The sequence below is a fragment of the Botrytis sinoallii genome (genome assembly GCF_014898435.1).
Source record: "Botrytis sinoallii strain Bc 23 chromosome Unknown BSIN_020, whole genome shotgun sequence".
Taxonomy (NCBI): domain Eukaryota; kingdom Fungi; phylum Ascomycota; class Leotiomycetes; order Helotiales; family Sclerotiniaceae; genus Botrytis; species Botrytis sinoallii.
Genome location: NW_024066047.1, coordinates 103,914 through 122,182, shown reverse-complemented (window position 1 = coordinate 122,182; position 18,269 = coordinate 103,914). Strand labels below are relative to the sequence as shown.

General features: G+C 42.5%; 7 protein-coding genes across 7 annotated transcripts; 5 read left to right on the top strand and 2 right to left on the bottom strand.

Moving 5' to 3' along the window:
- Positions 1–155: 155 nt before the first annotated feature.
- On the bottom strand, positions 156–4,219 carry EAF02_009454 (uncharacterized protein; the record flags this gene model as incomplete). Its single annotated transcript, XM_038905502.1, has 2 exons — positions 156–3,849; positions 3,935–4,219. The coding sequence occupies 2 exons, from the start codon at positions 4,217–4,219 to the stop codon at positions 1,336–1,338; spliced, it is 2,799 nt and encodes a 932-aa protein (XP_038754560.1). The 3' UTR covers positions 156–1,335.
- EAF02_009455 (uncharacterized protein) lies at positions 199–900 on the top strand (the record flags this gene model as incomplete). The annotated part of the gene is made up of 1 exon (XM_038905503.1): positions 199–900. One exon carries the CDS (start codon positions 199–201, stop codon positions 898–900), a length of 702 nt encoding a protein of 233 aa, XP_038754561.1.
- A 2,046-nt stretch (positions 4,220–6,265) lies between the features above and the next one.
- EAF02_009453 (uncharacterized protein) lies at positions 6,266–7,184 on the top strand (the record flags this gene model as incomplete). Its single annotated transcript, XM_038905501.1, has 4 exons — positions 6,266–6,612; positions 6,666–6,771; positions 6,839–7,082; positions 7,135–7,184. 4 exons carry the CDS (start codon positions 6,266–6,268, stop codon positions 7,182–7,184), a joined length of 747 nt encoding a protein of 248 aa, XP_038754559.1.
- An 872-nt stretch (positions 7,185–8,056) lies between these two features.
- Positions 8,057–9,373, top strand: EAF02_009452 (uncharacterized protein). Its single transcript, XM_038905500.1, has 3 exons — positions 8,057–8,366; positions 8,585–8,648; positions 8,748–9,373. Exons 1-3 carry the CDS (start codon positions 8,337–8,339, stop codon positions 9,101–9,103), a joined length of 450 nt encoding a protein of 149 aa, XP_038754558.1. The 5' UTR covers positions 8,057–8,336; the 3' UTR covers positions 9,104–9,373.
- A 1,279-nt stretch (positions 9,374–10,652) lies between these two features.
- On the top strand, positions 10,653–13,529 carry EAF02_009451 (uncharacterized protein; the record flags this gene model as incomplete). Its single annotated transcript, XM_038905499.1, has 5 exons — positions 10,653–11,839; positions 11,892–12,566; positions 12,616–12,757; positions 12,807–13,126; positions 13,186–13,529. The coding sequence occupies 5 exons, from the start codon at positions 10,653–10,655 to the stop codon at positions 13,307–13,309; spliced, it is 2,448 nt and encodes an 815-aa protein (XP_038754557.1). The 3' UTR covers positions 13,310–13,529.
- Positions 13,530–13,883: 354 nt separating this feature from the next.
- On the bottom strand, positions 13,884–15,779 carry EAF02_009450 (uncharacterized protein; the record flags this gene model as incomplete). The annotated part of the gene is made up of 2 exons (XM_038905498.1): positions 13,884–14,836; positions 15,419–15,779. The coding sequence occupies 2 exons, from the start codon at positions 15,777–15,779 to the stop codon at positions 13,884–13,886; spliced, it is 1,314 nt and encodes a 437-aa protein (XP_038754556.1).
- Positions 15,780–16,475: 696 nt separating this feature from the next.
- Positions 16,476–18,023, top strand: EAF02_009449 (uncharacterized protein; the record flags this gene model as incomplete). Its single annotated transcript, XM_038905497.1, has 3 exons — positions 16,476–16,824; positions 16,870–17,545; positions 17,603–18,023. 3 exons carry the CDS (start codon positions 16,476–16,478, stop codon positions 18,021–18,023), a joined length of 1,446 nt encoding a protein of 481 aa, XP_038754555.1.
- Positions 18,024–18,269: the final 246 nt, after the last annotated feature.

Below are 18,269 nucleotides of genomic sequence, written 5' to 3'. Positions count from 1 at the left end.
CGTTAGTTGGAAGAAGGCTCAAACCAAGCCAAACAAAAGACGGGAAGCAGTGTCGCCATACCTCGAAAAGAACTGACAGCCTTGTCACGTGAAAATCGGTAGGAATTTCCCCGCGTGTTTGAATTTTGTTTTCAAGATCCACAAGCTTCAGCCTCGTAGTCCTCAAAAGACAAATTTCCAACGACAACAACCTACAGAATGGGCTGGTTTTCATCTTCTGCTCCCTCTGCGGAGAAATCAGCTTCCTCAAATTCAAACGATCCAGTCTCATCTCCCCAATCTTCCACCCCCAAACCGCAAACGAAAACTCTCTCTCGCGATGAAATTGCAGAACAAGAACTGAATTCCTTTCTCCAGGAATTGGAGGCCGACACCCATCCTTCTAGTACAAAATATAACCGCGTACCCCGGATACCTCCACCAGAGCCTTCCCATTCTCAACCCTCTACTCAAGCCCCTCCTCAAAGTGATTCTTCGGAACCGCTCTCTATCCAACTCCTTCCCACAACCATGTCCTGTCGCACAGCCTTCGATGCAGCATTCTATTGCCAGTCTTTCGGCGGCCAGTTCAATAATTTATATCGATATGGCTCTGCACGAGATTGTAGTGAGTCATGGTCTGACTTCTGGTTTTGTATGAAAACGAGAACATATGCCGATAATGAGAAGGCTAAACTGATTAAGGCACGATGGATTGAGAAGGAGAAGAAAAAATATGGAGATCCGAGTGATAAAAATAGGGAGTTGGGGAAGAGCAGTGAGGATGTCTGGAAGGGAAGAGAGCAGAGATTAGAATGGGGAGAAGCATTTTGTGTGGAAGAACCCAAATGGACAGGAAGTGATGATGAATGGAGGAGGATGGAGAAAGAACATAGAGAGGCACAAAAAAGTGATCTGTGAAATGAGCTCAACATACAAGTATTGCATTATTTGGATCAGACATATGTAATGTCTTCATGTATAACAGGATGGGAATTAATTCGGAAAGAAAGCTTATGGTTTTTATGAAGGCGTTGAATGTTTTAAATAGTGAGTCACAAACTATCTTAATGTTCTAGTAGTACCTAGATAACTGTCCATATAACCTCCGAATTCCTGGAATAGCCGTGGACAGCTGCGCCAATCCTTTATCGAACCTAGCCAATCCCCCTGTGTCGCCTTATTCTTTCCAATCTTCGAACCAGAGTAATATATACAATCGTGTGCCCCGTGATAATCATGCCTAAAATGCGCCTTGCCCAAGCCAAAGTATTCCCCCTTCTGCACCTAACTCAAACTCCTTGATTAGGTCAAATGCGAATTTACCCATAATATTACACTTGTATAATACACCTCCTACATGCCTGGTTGTCTTCCCATACCCATACCATTTTGCATCTGCATACCTGGAGGGAAACCTTGCTGCCCGCCTGCTTGCATCTTCGCTTTAAAGTTTTGGAGTACTATGTTCTGGGCTTGCATTTGTAATTTCTTCTTCAGAAGGTCTGATAGGCCTTGAGGATGTGCGCCAGATGCCATCTCTCTACTGTAAAGTTGCTTATATACAGCGGCCATCTGCTGATGTGTTTGCATCGGGTTGGCGTGCATATATTGTTGTGCCATGGCGGTCTGTGGATTCATTGGTTGCTGCTGTTGGGGGTGTTGTTGTTGCTGCTGCTGTTGCTGCATTTGTAATTGTTGTTGTTGTTGCTGCTGTTGTTGCATTTGCTGCTGTAATGCCATGCCCTGCATATTTTGCATGTTCATATTATTTCCCATGAATTGTTGATTCATGTTCATATTCTGAGGCATACCAGCTTGTCGCATAGCAGCTAATTGGTTTTGATAACCTTGAGCTAATTGATGGTTTGGGTTATTAGCATTCGCTTGCATCTGCATTTGCCTCATTTGTTGGTGCTGCATTATTTGATGAGGAGTCAATTGCTGTCCATTAGGCATTACTCTCATATTTTGAGCTTGCATCTGCTGCTGTTGTTGAGCTCGTAACGCCATCAAATATTGTTGCGTTTCGACGGGCGACATGCTATTTATACCTTGAACATGCATTTGAGCCGAGTTCATTCCAATCTGGCCCATTCCAGGTGCTTGGGCCATCACGCCTTGCAGTGGGCTCCCTTGGCTCATCCTTGGTGTGAGTCCTCGGTTCAAAGGAGTGGATTGCATGTTAGGAGTCGCATTATGCATACGAGGTGTTCCTGCATGGCTTTGCTGGCTTCTTTGAGCCACCATGCCATGAGCTGCAATGGGTGCAGGATGATTTTGGTGAACAACAGAACCTGGACGAGGAGGGCTGCCACCCATGCTCGACGTAGAGTGTTGCATTGGGTTATTGCCAATACCGTTATTGACTGTCGGCGATGCCTGGCTGTGCGGAGTTCCATTCCGAACGATTGGTGAAGACATTTGGGCCTGGGTACCTTGATGAGGGTGGAACCGTTGCGCCTGCATACCATTTGAAACAATTCCATTGGGTTGAGATGGATGTGCATGGGGGCCTTGTGTTTGAGGAGGCATACCCTGCAAAGCCTGCGGATGCTGCTGCTGCTGTTGCTGTTGAGCTACGGCACGTCGTTGAGCTTCTTGTTGCTGTGCCTGTTGTCTTGCCAAAAGTTGACGTCTTTCTATCTCCTTTTGTCGAGCTTCAGCTAACTCCTGTTTCCTTTGAATCTCTTCCTCTACCTTAGACTTTCGCTGGGCCTCTGCTTCTGCTGCCTTCTTCAAGGCTTTCTTGTCTTCGATATCCTTTCTGATATTGGTGAGAGCATTAAATTTCTCAAAGCGGGCTTCGAATCCACCACCAGCCTGGCCAGCACCATCAGCAACATTGATACCTCCGGCGCCCCGGGCAACAGTTGCAAAACGTTGTTCGTCCAAAATGAGCATATAGCGTTGTTCATCTGCGGCAAGCGCTTCATCAGCAGCCATTTCTGCGACTGTTCTTTTACGGGACTTGGGCTGAGGAGGCTTCTCTAAGTGCATAGGGTGAGCTAATGATTCTAATAGTCGTGAACATTCTGTTGCGCTGTTTGCAGGCTCAAGAGCCAAGGGAGCTGTAGTGGCTAGGATAATCTGAGCTTCTGCTGCGTATATGTTGCCGCAATTAAACTCAGATTTAGCCATTTTCAATCTTTTCGCGGCTGGTGGCATATTTAAGCCGGGAGTTGGTGGGACAGTTCCAAGTGGTGTAGGTGGTTGCGCTAATGTAGCTGATGCACTTCCTTCGGAACGTTCTTGGCGCTTGTCCATATCTGGTGTATGAGGTGCAGTAGAATTACGAGCAATTTCGACATAGGTACTAATTGGTGTTGGAAAGAGCACGCACGTTGTCACTTTGAGTTTTGCTGGTGCAGGGACTGTTTTATTTTTCTGGGAATCGTTCGAGGTGCCCGGCGCAGGCATATTCTCCTTATCTTGCTGAGCAGATGTCCTTGATTTCGTGGGGCCATCGTTACTTTGTTCTTTTGACGATCTACTTTTTTCTAGGTCGGGTCTAGGGTACGACGCATATGGGGACGGTGTAATATAACTACTGAGAGTATGAATCGAAACGCCTTCCTTGCTTCCCTCCTTCGGTTGAGATGCGGGTTGTTGGGGGGCAACAGATTTGTGATCGAGGATCTGGACAATCATGCAACCTTCGTAGAAAGCTACTTCGTTCAGTATAAAATAATCCACCAACTCATGAGGTATGGTTTTCTGTCTGAGGTGATCCAGGAGTACTCTCATTGGAGAAGTATAAGAAAAACTGTTTTGTTGTTGATCGAATCGGAAGTGCGTCGCGTAAAGGTGGATGATCAGGGAGGGGGGGCTTTTGCGGTATTTATGAAGAATGTAGTGCTCAGTTTTTGACTAGGAGGTTTTAGTATATGTATGAGCCACTGAATGTAAGAAGAGGTTTACCATATGGTTGTGATTGCGCAACTTGTTGTATAACGAATTCCTCTGCAACACTGCCAGATCTCATACCTGCACTATTATTCTTGATTCCTCGACCAAGTGTGTGCCCCGAGCGATTTCGATTCGCAGATCGAGCTCCCGACGAGTTTCCAGCGCCATTTGTTGTAGTTGAGTTTTGGAAATTTTTGGAGCCGGATGGTAGTCTTCCAGCGGACATTGATGGGGACGGAGACGAAGTCGATGATTGGATGCCGTTTGTTTGAATAGACATAGGCCGTTTGACTTTGTTAGTCGCCTGAGCGACCGATGCCGCAGGCGCCATAGTTGATGTTGCAACCTCAGCAAGATGTACTTTTGCTAAATTATTCAACTTGTCGCAATGGTCACTGTACTCTGCGCGATATCGATGATTCGTTAATCTTTTTCATCTAATACAATCGACAGTTTTTCTCGAGCAATTTGATGTAGTCAGAGACGCGACTCTCTTCTATGTTTCCAATTATGAAGATATGAAAGGAAAATTATCGCGATTCTATGATGCAATGTGATATCGAATTTGATGATTTCCTCGAGGGGAAGTTGGGGTGAGGTGTGGAGACCAGAGCCGCTAGAGTCCCAAGCGTGTGAATAAGGTTATGTCACCTGATCAAGAGTACCCCCACCGCCTTTTCATGCCACATTCACGTTCTTTGTTCAATGAAAACTCAACAGAGCACATTCGAATCCTAATATCATGGATCGTCACTATTACCCAAATCAACATTCATCATCCTACACCAAGTTTCGAGTGCAGCGAGTTAAAAGGCAATTGGCGTCATGTTATCATACTACATACTACAATACGTTGGATGTAACTATAGTTGTCCCTTTGTAGGTTCCTGTCAGGTAATATTAAGTCGATATTTCTTTGAGCTGAAAAGTATTCTTCTACATTTCCACCATTTGTCTGGTGCTTCACATATGATGCAAGTCGGATTCTGATCTTTTGCAATTCAACAAACCCTCGCAATCGTCTAAATTTTGGATCAACTGAACGCCTGAAAGCATCACACTCCAATTTCGAGCACAATACCGTATGAGTTAAACAGATCATCTACCGCACAACTGATCTACAGCAAAGAAGAGAATTATGAAATTAACCTAAGCATGGTCCCGAGTGCACAACTTCTTTTGGAAATTGTTATTGGAGGACATATTTCGGGTTACCTTCGCGCTGAGTTCATGATCTGCGAACATCGCTTGACAGGCAGGATGGAATTATGTTTCGTTGAGAAGCTCTAGTAGTGCAGCTTACCAGAATATGTGAACATTGAGATGTATTTTTTGTGCTAAATCAAGCTCTCTCGAGTAAGTAAGGATTCGAGAATGGGTCGTCTCATATCCTTGCACTACTGCAGTTGTCAGACATGGAGAAACTTTACCACGAAGGAATCATTCATCATCATAGACGTCAGTCCAATTTAGGCATAATCTTCACTATTCGCCTCTCTTGAAGAATCCGGGGTAAGTCATGAGATCTGTTCCCTAGTAAATGTCAAGGTTGTACGACTTTATCCACGTTTCCTGTGATATTAGCCAGAATTGCCAAAGTGCGGCTTCAAGCCTCTGGTCCCTGGATGCCGAATGAGACCCATTTTAACGGACATCAAATGGTTAGTGAACTGAATAACCTTTTTGACTCTTCTACTTTTGTTTTCCTCCGAAGAAGATTTTTTCATATTAAAAGTTTAATAGTTTAATGCATAACTCAATTTAAGTTGAGCGAATTCTATAATTGTATAGTCTATTGCTTTTTGGTCATTGTAATTTATTATGCTAAGATATTATGTGATGTTCAACCACTTAAGTGAATGGAATAGATGTTAAATGGGTCAGTCAGTCTTCAAGGAATTATCCGGGGGTTCTATTTTTAATTTTAGTGTTATCTTTTTTTATATTATGATTTCTTGATCATTATTGTACTTTGTATAATTACAAATCGCCTAATTTCAGATGTTCATTAGCAAAAAAAGTGGGTAGAGCATCTTGGCTGTCAAGCAGCCACAAACAACCCTAGATATACTTCGTAAATCAGGGAGCGAGGGAGCTTATTCAAAGGTCCTTAGGCACCGAAGCTGTACCACAATAGAATCTTTGTCCTCGTGCAGATAGCTGTATATTGCGATTCTCTTAGGCTTGGTCAATCTGCTGAGCGCAGGGTCTACCTGGGCAACATCCCCTATTATTCCGCTCAATGTTTCCACGAGTGAGCGCATGTACCATGATACTTGTAATGGATTCTATATAAATATGAGCCTTGCTCGCTCTCCGTTCCCTTCATTCAACATTCAACGCACTTCTAACTCTCTTACCTTTCACTCCTATCACCATGAAGTTCACCCAGTCCTTGGTTTCTTTAGTCTTGGCAACAGTTGCTGTTGCCTCTCCTACTCCTACTCCTACTCTTGAGAAGCGAGCTACAACAATCTGTGGCCAATGGGATACCGTTGCAACTGGCACTTATACCGTCTTCCAAAATCTCTGGAATATAACCGGTTTTACTGGTTCTCAATGCTCAACTGTCACTTCAGACACGAGCAATTCTCTTGTCTGGTCCACTAGTTGGTCATGGGCAGGAGGGTCTTCCCAAGTCAAGTCTTATGCAAATGTAGGGCTTAATATGGCAGCTAAGCAGGTTTCTGCTATCTCGACCATCCCAACTACTTGGAAATGGAGGTTAGTTACTTCATATCTGTTCAATGAACCTAGCTGATCATAAACCCTTCTAGCTATACTGGCACTAACATCGTGGCTGACGTTTCCTACGATTTGTTCTCCTCAACTACTGGTACTGGCAGCGCGAACTATGAGATCATGATCTGGCTTAGTGCTCTTGTGAGTTTTCCATTACCATTTCATTTTCTCTTACTTTGATTTGGTTGCGGAAACTAACGACTTTTAGGGTGGTGCAGGACCAATTTCAGCTACCGGGTCACCCGTTGCAACCCCAACAATCGCTGGAGTGTCATGGAAACTCTACTCTGGACTCAACGGTGCAACCAGAGTCTATTCCTTCGTCGCTTCCAGCACAGTCAATAGCTTCTCTGGTGACTTGAAGACATTCCTTACATACTTGACCTCCAGCCAAGGATACCCAGCCAGCCAATATCTCACGACGATTCAAGCTGGTACCGAACCATTCACTGGTAAGTTCACCCCCTAACTCATCTGATTCGGGGACAAACTAACGTAAAATAGGAAGCAATGCTGTCTTCAAGACGACTGCCTACTCGGTATCGCTTAAATAAATCCTTGGATGAGGATATAAGACATGCGAATATTTCCAGAAAACAGAATAGTGCCTTAAAGGAATTGCATCTAAATGGATGCGAAGGAACTTTGTACATAATTTCCCCTTCAACGAATGTTTTTAGATCTTTTGGACACTGTATACATATAAAATATTCTATGCACTGACTACATCATAACGTAACTTAAAGATTCTTTTTCTCACTCTCCGACAGGTGAAACGTTTCAAAATGCTCAACGAGACATTAGGATATAAATATTGATAAGAGCTGTCACTTGTAGCTAGTTCATGGGCTGGTGAATCCATTAGCTATGGATAGATATAAACTTATGTCAAAACAACGGGTATGATAATTATAACTCATTCTTTTTTTGGTAACAACATGATGGCAAATAATTTGTCTTTAAACATAACACAACTTACGCGGTAGATTTCAGAGATTCGATGTTCATGAACACTTTGAAACATGGGCTTCTGAAAATCATAGTTGGATATGGACGTTGACCAGATTCGATGCCGTTCTTTGAATTAGACAATGGTTCGGAAGTTCGATTGCTCGTTGATAGAGTAAATGCCATTGCATCTGGCACTGGGCAATGATTGTATAGGGTTTTAGGACGCCATACAACTTGTACATCTTGAAGCATCAGTTCATGCCAAAATATTGAACGAATAATATTGGCAAAGATATCGAACCCGTTCTAGATTCTAGATGGCATGATATCGCAATTTGTGTCTCAGATACGACAGGATTTGATCTGATCGTTCAAACCAACCTTTAAAGTTTATATATTAAGATTGAGGTTAATGCAACATCGAGTTCTTCTTATCAAAATTTAATTAATTAAGCTTCATTTTTTATCGAACTCTATATTATTGTTTCCGGCTCGGGTGATTCGGATAACCTTGACATAGCAAAGTCCATACGAGAGACGGGATCGGGATTCGGGAAGCCGAGAGAGAAAAGTCCGATATTCAGACACTAGTCTATTTTTAGTAAAGTCTCCCCTCGCGTAATTCTGTCGCCCGCACTTTGGATAATTTTCATTTTCAACATCTCTTTTTTGAAACTTCGAACCACGACAATTTCCATTCCGCCCAAAGAACTTCATCGACAAACCCTTCGAACATATTACCAAATACCGCAAAAATGGGTGGTGTCACTGTTCGCGATGTTGACGTAAGTATACACAATTCTGCAAGCTGTGAAATTGGAGAGGAATGAACTTGAGAACTCGATTTGCGACAGCGAATTGAAATTCCAATCATTTACATCAACCCATTTGATCAATCTTGAAAACTTCGCAAACTACCTTCTCTCGTCGATAAATGAGCAGGTGTGAGGGGGTCGAAAGATCTCCGCTGACGGAATTATGCTGATTCGACGGGTTAATTCAGGCTCAAAAGTTCATTGATGCATATGCTGCTTTCTTGAAGAGACAAGGAAAGCTCCCAATTCCAGGTACGTACTAATTTATGCATCTCCATCCTTGGTTTCCACATTTGCGCAGACATGCGCTCGATATTTACAAATTGCTAACGAAGATACTTTCTTCTGCAGGTTGGGTTGATACCGTCAAGACCAGCGCATCCAACGAGCTCCCACCTCAATCTATTGACTGGTACTACGTTCGTGCTGCTGCCAACGCCCGTCACATCTACCTCCGCAAAACCGTCGGTGTTGGCCGTCTCACCAAGGTCCACGGTTCAACCAAGAACCGTGGTTCCAGACCATCCCACCACGTTAACGCCTCCGGATCTGTCGACCGTCACGTTTTGCAATCCCTCGAGAAGATCGGTGTTTTGGAGCAAGATGAGGAGAAGGGAGGTCGTCGTATCACTCAATCCGGACAACGTGATTTGGACCGTATCGCACAAACCACCGTTGAGGCCGATGAGGAAGAAGATGACGAGTAAATTATTTACATCATGGTCTGGGAATGGGAAATCTTTACGGGGTTTGGGCTATATGGTGTATCACATATAAATAAAAGCTCGTCCTAAAGCACTTTGCTTTTCATTATACCCCATTTGTTATTACGGTTAACGTGGACGTGAAAGAAGTATCATTTTGAATCTCATCAATCCAAGCTTTGAACCTGTGCCTTTCCTTAACTTTCGCTCCATTGGTATTGAAAATGCCTACAAAGTTTTGTAAATTCATCAGTCTTTGACTTGTTGAAAGCGATTTTCCGCAGTTGGCATCGGGTAGTCTCATGTCACATCAATAGGTACTTTGATTGTATTGTATGCCCTGTACTTCCCAGCTCATATCCCGTAGTTCGTATCCCCATCTCTGTGCGACTCTTAATGGATTTCTTTAATGGAGAGAAATCCATAAATATGACAATGTTCAAACTCTTGACCGATAGACTCGATAGACTCGATATTTGTGACGTTTCAATATCATAGGATCTCAAACATTCTAATAACTTGCAGGTCGAAACTTTAAAACGATTTAAGACAATCACTTGATAGAATATCAAAGCACTGATGGATTTATCTGAATCGACGGACTTAATAATGAGGATATCATGTCGACTTCAAATATATAATTCTCGGTTTGAGATGTTAAACAGTTAGGTTCAAAATGCATAAGGATTGCCCCGCAATTGATTCTGGAGAATGTTTGAATCAAGTACGGGTTTTGGTTGCAATATGAAGAGCTCACCTGGGCAATACATGAGTTAACATTGTGAGTGCCATGACATGGCTCTCGAGATTCCTTTGGAGCAATGAATCTATACAGAGTACCTACAAGCAGATGGGGAGTTTTGTGCTCTTTAAATATTCTAGTTTGCATTTATGACGTACCTTGTTTTAGAACCTAACTTTTCATTCTTTCTCTCTTGCTTTTCCTCCTCTTTTATATCTTTCTCCCTTTATCTTCTCTCAATCAATGAAAAATGAAGCCGTAACTCTCCATTTTTTACTCAGCATTAGAACAGCAAATCATACTTTACTCTCGGATAGTGATATCAATGAAATAGGTTGCTACATATAAACCTAATATTGAAGAAATAAAAACTTACAGCAAAACCTCGGTATGATGATTTTCTCAGACTCTAAAACATTAAGTTAGAGCCATGCATCCCTTTTGAACGCGATTAGATGCTAACATTCAAATTCAATGCTACTGTCTGAGTTGCTATCGAATCAATTCCCATATTCCTAGGAATCAATTAAAGCCTTTCTTGCTATCCCTGGGAATGAAACCACATTCTCGATGCATCATTACTTGTACACATCACATGTCAGACGCGTGCCAATCCATGTCAAACGCTACACCTGAAATCCAAATGATGATCTTAGATTCTCGTCATTCCTGCCATTTTTGGAAGGTCTTGATATCACAATGCACTTGCTAGGCTCTCGCATTGATTAATGTAGCACTGCATCAAGGATACGAACGTGGTTGTTGAGAACCCCGCGTTGAAAACAAGTATTTGAGCTTTATAACAGTGGCATGTCTTCACCCGTTTACCAACAGTTTTATGAACGCCTACCTTATCATTTGTCGTTGTTCTTCAATATGAAACCTAAGAAATACTTGGAAGCTTCTATTGCCCTCTTACTGTCATCTCCTGCAATAGCTCAATGGAGCACCATCAATACAACATTAACTTCGAGTACATTTGACCTGCTCCAGTATGTCAACCAACTCATCGGCACTGACAATGGTGGAAATGTTTTTGCCGGTGCTACTCTTCCATATGGAATGGCTAAAGCGGTTGCCGATGTTAATGGTCAAAACACCGCTGGATTCTCAACGGATGGCAGCAATGTGACTGGATTCTCACATATGCACGATTCTGGCACAGGAGGAAATCCTTCCCTGGGCAACTTCCCCTTATTTCCATCGTACTGTCCCGATAACGGGGTTGACAATTGCAAATTCTTAATCACAGATCGAGCTACGCCATATGTGTTGAATTCTGTGGTGGCCACGCCGGGATATTTTGGATTAAATCTAACAAATGGCATTCATGCAGAGATGACTGTTTCAGAGCATGCTGCTCTTTATCACTTCAATTTTCCTGTAGAGAAGTCTTCGAATGGGACGGCTTTAAGCCCGCTCATTCTTATGGATCTGACGGATTTGAGTGCCAGTAGACAGAACGCAACCATTAGCGTGGCTGACGATGGGCGTATCAAAGCGAACGGGACTTTCATTCCAAGTTTCGGTGGTGGTTCATACATGTCATACGTTTGCGTTGATTTTTCCGGGGCAAATATCCTGGACACTGGAATATGGGTCAACAATAGAGCAGGAACACAACCAAAGGAATTATTCGTCACGAGAGGCATAAATCTTTTCTACATTCAAGCTGGAGGGTTTGTTCGCTTTCAAGCATCAACTGATAGAACTATTAGCGCTAGAGTGGGCGTTAGTCTCATTAGCTCGGACAAAGCTTGTCAGAATGCAGAAAATGAAATTCCTGATTGGGACTTTGCTAGGCTCAAGAAGACGGCTGAGAAGGTATGGAGGAAGAAACTGAGTGTTGTGACCATAGAGCCTGGCAACGGTAGTGATACTTCACTATTAACCAACTTCTATAGTGCAATTTATAGGACTATGATGTCCCCGCAAAATTATACGGGGGAGAATCCCTTATGGGAAAGTAGCGAACCATACTTTGATTCTTTCTACTGGTAAAGACTTTAGGTTATTTGGGTTGAGTAAGAAGTACTAATGTTTTCACAGTATATGGGATGCATTCAGATCTCAGCTCCCATTTCTCACTATCATCGATCCATCTGCTCTATCAGAAATGATCCATAGTCTCCTCGATACCTTCCAGAACGTTGGGTGGCTTCCAGATTGTCGTATGAGTCTCTGTAAAGGGTTTACTCAAGGTGGTTCAAATGCCGACAATGTTATCTCCGATGCATACGTAAAGAATCTCACAGGCATAGATTGGGAACTAGCTTACGAAGCTGTGGTAAACGATGCAGAAAACGAGCCACTAGAGTGGTCCAACGAAGGCCGTGGTGGTCTCATGTCATGGAAAGCTCTAAGCTACATACCCTACCTGGATTATGATTACTTAGGTTTCGGCACGAACTCGAGAAGTATTTCTAGGACGTTAGAGTATTCGTATAACGATTTCTGTATCTCTACCCTTGGGAGAGGTTTAGGGAAACCCGAATATACTAAATATTTGCATCGCGCGACAAATTGGCAAAATCTGTGGAAAGAAGATCAAACTTCGTCTATTAACGGTATAGACACAGGATTTACAGGATTCTTTCAGCCGAAATATTTGAACGGGACGTGGGGGTACCAGGATCCGATACTTTGTAGTCCTTTGGATTCCTTCTGCAGTTTAACAAGTAATCCACAGGAGACTTTTGAAGATAGTATTTGGGAGTATCAATTGTGTGCATTTTCTCTCTTGGTGTCGTATTCTTTACTGACAATTGACTAGTTTTGTACCGCATGATATCGCGACTCTGATTGATCTGATTGGTGGACCAGAGAACTTCATCGCTCGTCTCGATTATTTGCATACAAGCGGTCTAACGGACATCGGAAATGAACCTTCGTTCTTGACAGTGTTTCTTTACCACGTTCGTCTCCCCCTTCTATCAGTTACATGCGCCGCTAACCCCTTGCTAGTACGCCGGTCGTCCTGCTCTCTCAGCATCCCGTGCCCATATGTACATACCCGCCTATTTTAATACGTCAACCACTGGATTACCTGGTAACGATGATACCGGCGCCATGGCTTCCTTTGCCGCATTTTCAATGATGGGATTGTTTCCCAATCCAGGACAGAATGTCTATCTAATCATCCCGCCCTTTTTCGAATCTCTGAGTTTCACAAATGAAAATGGAAAGAAGAGTACGATCAAGAACATTGGATGGGATGGAGGTGTGAGGAATGTTTTTGTACAGAGTGCGAAAGTGGACGGAGTGGTTTGGAATAAGAGTTGGATGTGAGTTGTGCCCCAATCGTGTGGGACTTGGAAAGTAATGCTGATTTGACGTAACACAGTGGACATGAATTCTTCACGGAGGGACAGACGTTGGAATTGTTTCTAGGCGATACGGAAAGTGATTGGGGGACTAAAGAGGAGGATTTGCCTCCTAGTATGAAAGTTGGTCATATGAAGCTCTGATCGAAGGACTTGGCGCAGATTTAAATCGTGTCGATATTTTAACTTTTTAACCTGTTCAAAGTCTACTTGATATCTTAAGAGAATTCATGATCTCAAGTTTCAAAGCAACTAGAGATAATAAACTCTCTGATCGTCTAGGACAGTCCTGAGATCTACACAAACAATTCCCGTCTATGAATGGTCGCCCCGATAGTTTCTTGGTTAATTCTGTTCCATTAGTTTGATCTTCGAAAATGCTTTATTAAAAACATCAAACGTAGACTATGATGTTTGGAGCCCTTTCATGTAAGCTTGAATGATTAGTAAGGTACATACCTAGTACATATAAGCCATATGTGCGGTAAAGGTTGTATTCATTCCTTCTGATCTCTTCGTTTGAAGTAGGAATGCTGAATTACTGTAACGAAGTCTCACGTGGCTAACAAGTTCTCAATACTAGGAGCATTTTTGAGAGCCGGACAAGAGCCGAACAAGAGCCGGATACAGACGTGCAACAAAACTTTTCGGTTGTCATCTTACTGTACTAAAGGATATGCCACACACGTGATTTGTATATGGGACCTACCTCGGGAGCTCAAGATGCATTTGGCCAGCTGTCGACTATCTTCTCCAACGGCTCAACAACACTTGCATACACAGCTTGTGTAAAACTTAGATTATCCCAATCAGCCTTTCCATCAAAGATAAAAAACCTGCAATATTTGATAACATGTCCCGATGCTGGTTCTTCCTCATATACCGCGTCGGCCCATTCTAGAGCGGTGAGATGGTTTGTGCTTGCATGCTCTTTTCCATCGACGAGGAAATCTTGCCGGATCGATTGCTCCTCGATGCGTTGCCCGAAACATAGCTCGAGTAGTACGATGTCGAGATCGTTGAGTGATTTTTTGATGGTGGCGGTGGAACTTTTAAGGTTTGGGATTTGTCCTGGTGGTGTGTACTGGTATTTTGTGGAGAGGAAGGAGTGGGAGAAATGTGGCTGATCGATTAGAACTTTGTGCTTATTCCAATCGCATGGAAAGAGGATATGGCGCTTTTGCAGATTGCCAGTAAGCCAAGGAGCATTCTGAAGCTGTAATAATGGAGAAGCTAGTATGTATGCAACTTTATATCGTTCATAGCGGTTGAGGGGAGAGAATTTATCGGGCTTGGAAAGAATAGTTTCAAGGCTAACGAATTTATCTCGATAGAAGGCCCGGGATGTAACATTATCATCACTATCTCGAAATTCATGGCGCTCTAAATGATCAGCCGGTAGGTATCCTAAGTAAGAATTATAGGTGATATCAAAATTGTAGACAGTTTCGCATAGGTTATGTATCTCAATTTCATTCAGCACGGTGGAAGATGCCTGGATGGATGACGACGGTGAGTCTGAGGAACCAGATTTCTTTACTTGGGACGCTCGTGTGTTAGAAGTAGAGTTAGGCTTCGACTCAATATTTCGATGCAGCTTTTGGCGAACATTTTCTGCTACTGAAAGTTGCTGAGGGCTGGCAGGTAGAATACTATCGAGTATGCTGCGGGCTTTTCTGGTGGTTTAACTTTTCGACACTTAGAAAATGTGCGAGAAAGTTGTTCATCGGATGGGCAGAGAGCTGTCTTTGATATTTCTGGATATTCGAATGATGGATTGAATATTATGGAGGAGTCCGCACTTGTACGGCTCTGTAGCTGAATCGAAACCTCATGAGCTGATATACATTCACAACTCCACCCGTCTTTGATGGCCTTGTGCAAACTTTGAGTGTGTTTTTTGATGTGCGAGAAAAAAATTGCCTCTGCTAAATCGTCTTTTCTCGATCCTATAGTCTCCAACTTATCCAACGAGGTTAGCTTTCGATTGCATTCCTCTAGCGCGACGGAAGCCTTTGGGCCTCTTTTTGAAAAGCTATGCTGGACCCGTTTAACCTGGTATTCAAACCCGCTTAGTCTTTCTTCTTGCCAGTCAATCTATAGCCATTGTTAGCGTAAGCCCCAAAAAGTTTTCCAATAATACAGATTGAAGTACAAAAACGAAGAGCATTCATGTACTGTGAGTCATAAGCAGGGTGTAAGGAAAGTACATCATCTTACCCTTCCATCTTTGGACGCTAACAGGTTATTCACCTCTATCAAGAGTAAATCTACTGTCTTGATCAAGCTTTTGAAGCCTTCGTAAGACTCCAGGCTTACCAAGACGCAAATGGAAGATCGCAATGAGCTCTTCGCGGTGCCAACCCTCGTAACTTCTGTCCTCAAGAAAAAGGTGGACCTCATCCCTAGGGACGTCCACGGAGAGTAGAAACCGGCGAAGTAGTTCGTTGAACAATTGCTCTTCAACATCGATAGCATCAATGAATTGCAGGAAACATATACGGAATTGCCTCCATATTGTCACACGCTTGAAAGTTTCATCAAAAGACTCCACAGCTATGATTAGAATAGGGAACCCGCCTAGAACAATTCCCGCAATCTCAAATCCAGACATGTCGATGTTCTTGTTGGATAGTTTCTCGAAATGTGCAAAATCTTCTAGACAACAAAGTTCTGAGACAAGAAAGAGGTCTTAAATTTTCGATAATCAAAGAAATGAGATCAAACAATTGGATTTCTTGAAGCTGTGACAGGATAGCTTTAGGGTATTGAATAAATACATTCACATAATGTTTAATTATTAGCTCCTAGTAGTTCTATTGTTCGTAATAGAGAAGAAAATGAAGGAATGTAAGGTTTAAAGAAGAAAGTGTTCTGGTTTATATCTCAATTTCAAATCTGAGCAATTAGGACAAACTCGTTCAGTCTGAGCTTAGTTTGATTCAAACAAATTCAGGCAAATTCAAACATATTCAAACATATTGAAACAAATAACCAACATGTTTTATTGATGTTCCAAGATTGTTATAGATATTATCATTATCACAAAGATAGCCTAACTATTCCAAAGCAAACTTCCCCTCTTATAAAACAATTCCTGAATATATAATTGAGTGAATTGTTAGAATAGGAATTGTTATACCAGAAATATAGATTAAAAATGGCTTAGCGTGTTTCGAGGTCACAAGTTTATACAATAGGTATGTTGTACTTAAAGCCTTTTGAAATCCCCAACAATACAACTTTCTCACATTCTGGAATCATATCACAACATTTCATCATAAAGACTTTAACAGGAAAAAGAAAAACCATGTCATCGCAGAGAACTGATGAGAAGAGTGTAATGCAAGCTCCGTTGCTTGACAAAAATGAAGAAATCTGTTTTCGTTGTATGGATTGCAAGACACGTTATGAATGCGTCATCCAAGCACTTCTAGATCTTAACCTTTCCGACGCCAATAGTCAAGGATATGACCGCGACTCATACCTACTCCTTATTCAGGGTACATTCACACGGTTTGAGGCATGGGCTTCCAGTATTTCGACCTTTCAAGATGTTGTGTTGAGGAAGAAACTCGAGTTTAGCCTCAACGATGGTGCAGATATAAAACAGATGGTTATGAGAACCCTGGGAAATCTCCAAACGTCGCTCTATGAAGGTACGTAAGCCTGTTGCTAATATGAATCTGGCTAATGACCTCCAGCCTGGTTGATCATCGCCCAAAAGAAAGTGAATGAGTCATGGACCATACAAGAATATAGCGACTCTGACGATGAAGGAACCACCATAGAGGCTGAAAAAACCTCGGAACTACAAGAACTGTCAAAAGCAATGGAAAATTCAAACAAAATATTGTTCAAGGTTTCTAACCTTGTTCAAATAATCTCGAGTACAGACGACTATCTCAAGGCAGCGACCCTATATCAATCCGAGTTCGATCCCAATGTTGATATTTGTCTCGTAAAAGAACAATACGGATCTGCCAGTGGCGTTGATGATTGGTTAATTACCCGTCTTGGAAAGTCATTGACAAGACGACGTCGATATCTCAAATATATTGAAAATTACCCTAAGGAATCAATAAGGAATTGCGACAATATTGCAGTCGCCGAAGAAGAACCTGTTACAGCTGCTCTAACAAAGGACTCAATTTCGATTGACAAATCTACACTGACACGAAAGGATGAATCAGAGTCAGGTGACTCACAGGGATCGCAAAGTTCTGATGAGGCCACATCTGTTGGAGAATGTGCGGACAAGCTGAATGTTCCATCACATCCATTCATGGAATTTGAGAATTTTCCCATCCAGTTTAGTGTTCCATTCCAATGCCCATATTGTCGCACGGAGCAGGTACCTAAGGATCGTGCTGCATGGAAGTATATACGCCCATCTCCCACTGTTATTTGATGCCATGATTGCTTACATGAACATAGGGAACATGTATTCAGAGATCTTAGACCCTACATCTGTAAGTTCAAAGAATGCGAATTGAAGATGTTCTGTAGTTTAGATGGATGGTTTTCGCATGAGCTCTGCAACCACCGTAGAGAGTGGGTGTGCGAAATGTGTCAGCATACTCCATTCTCATCTTCACCAGCCTACGAAGATCATTTAAGATCAGAGCATCAGATCAATGACAAGGGATCGCAACTCAGAGCGTTGGTGTTACAAGGTGAGGAACCAGTGGATGATGTTTCCGCTACGGCGTGTCCGTTCTGCGACAACTGGGAAAAGAACATCGCCGAAGCAACAAAGGACAAGTACATGAGACTCATGACATTCAAAGAACATCTAGGAAAGCATATGGAGCAGTTGGCATTACTCTCCTTGCCCATAAAAGAGGGGAAAATGTAATACGGTGGCTCAAGTGAAGGGGAGCCTCATGAATACGCATGAAGCTTACTGTAAGCCCTGACCGATCTTCCATCGATGGCCTTACCTACGCCAAATCCTACGATTCTCGTAGACAGTAAGATATCCGCGATCACCATGCACCGAAAGTTCTGCTGGACTGTTGAAATGCCAGGATTGCATGATTCTCAGAAATAGGACAGTCTCAGTTAAATATCAATACATAAAATTGCATATTACTTCAATTTT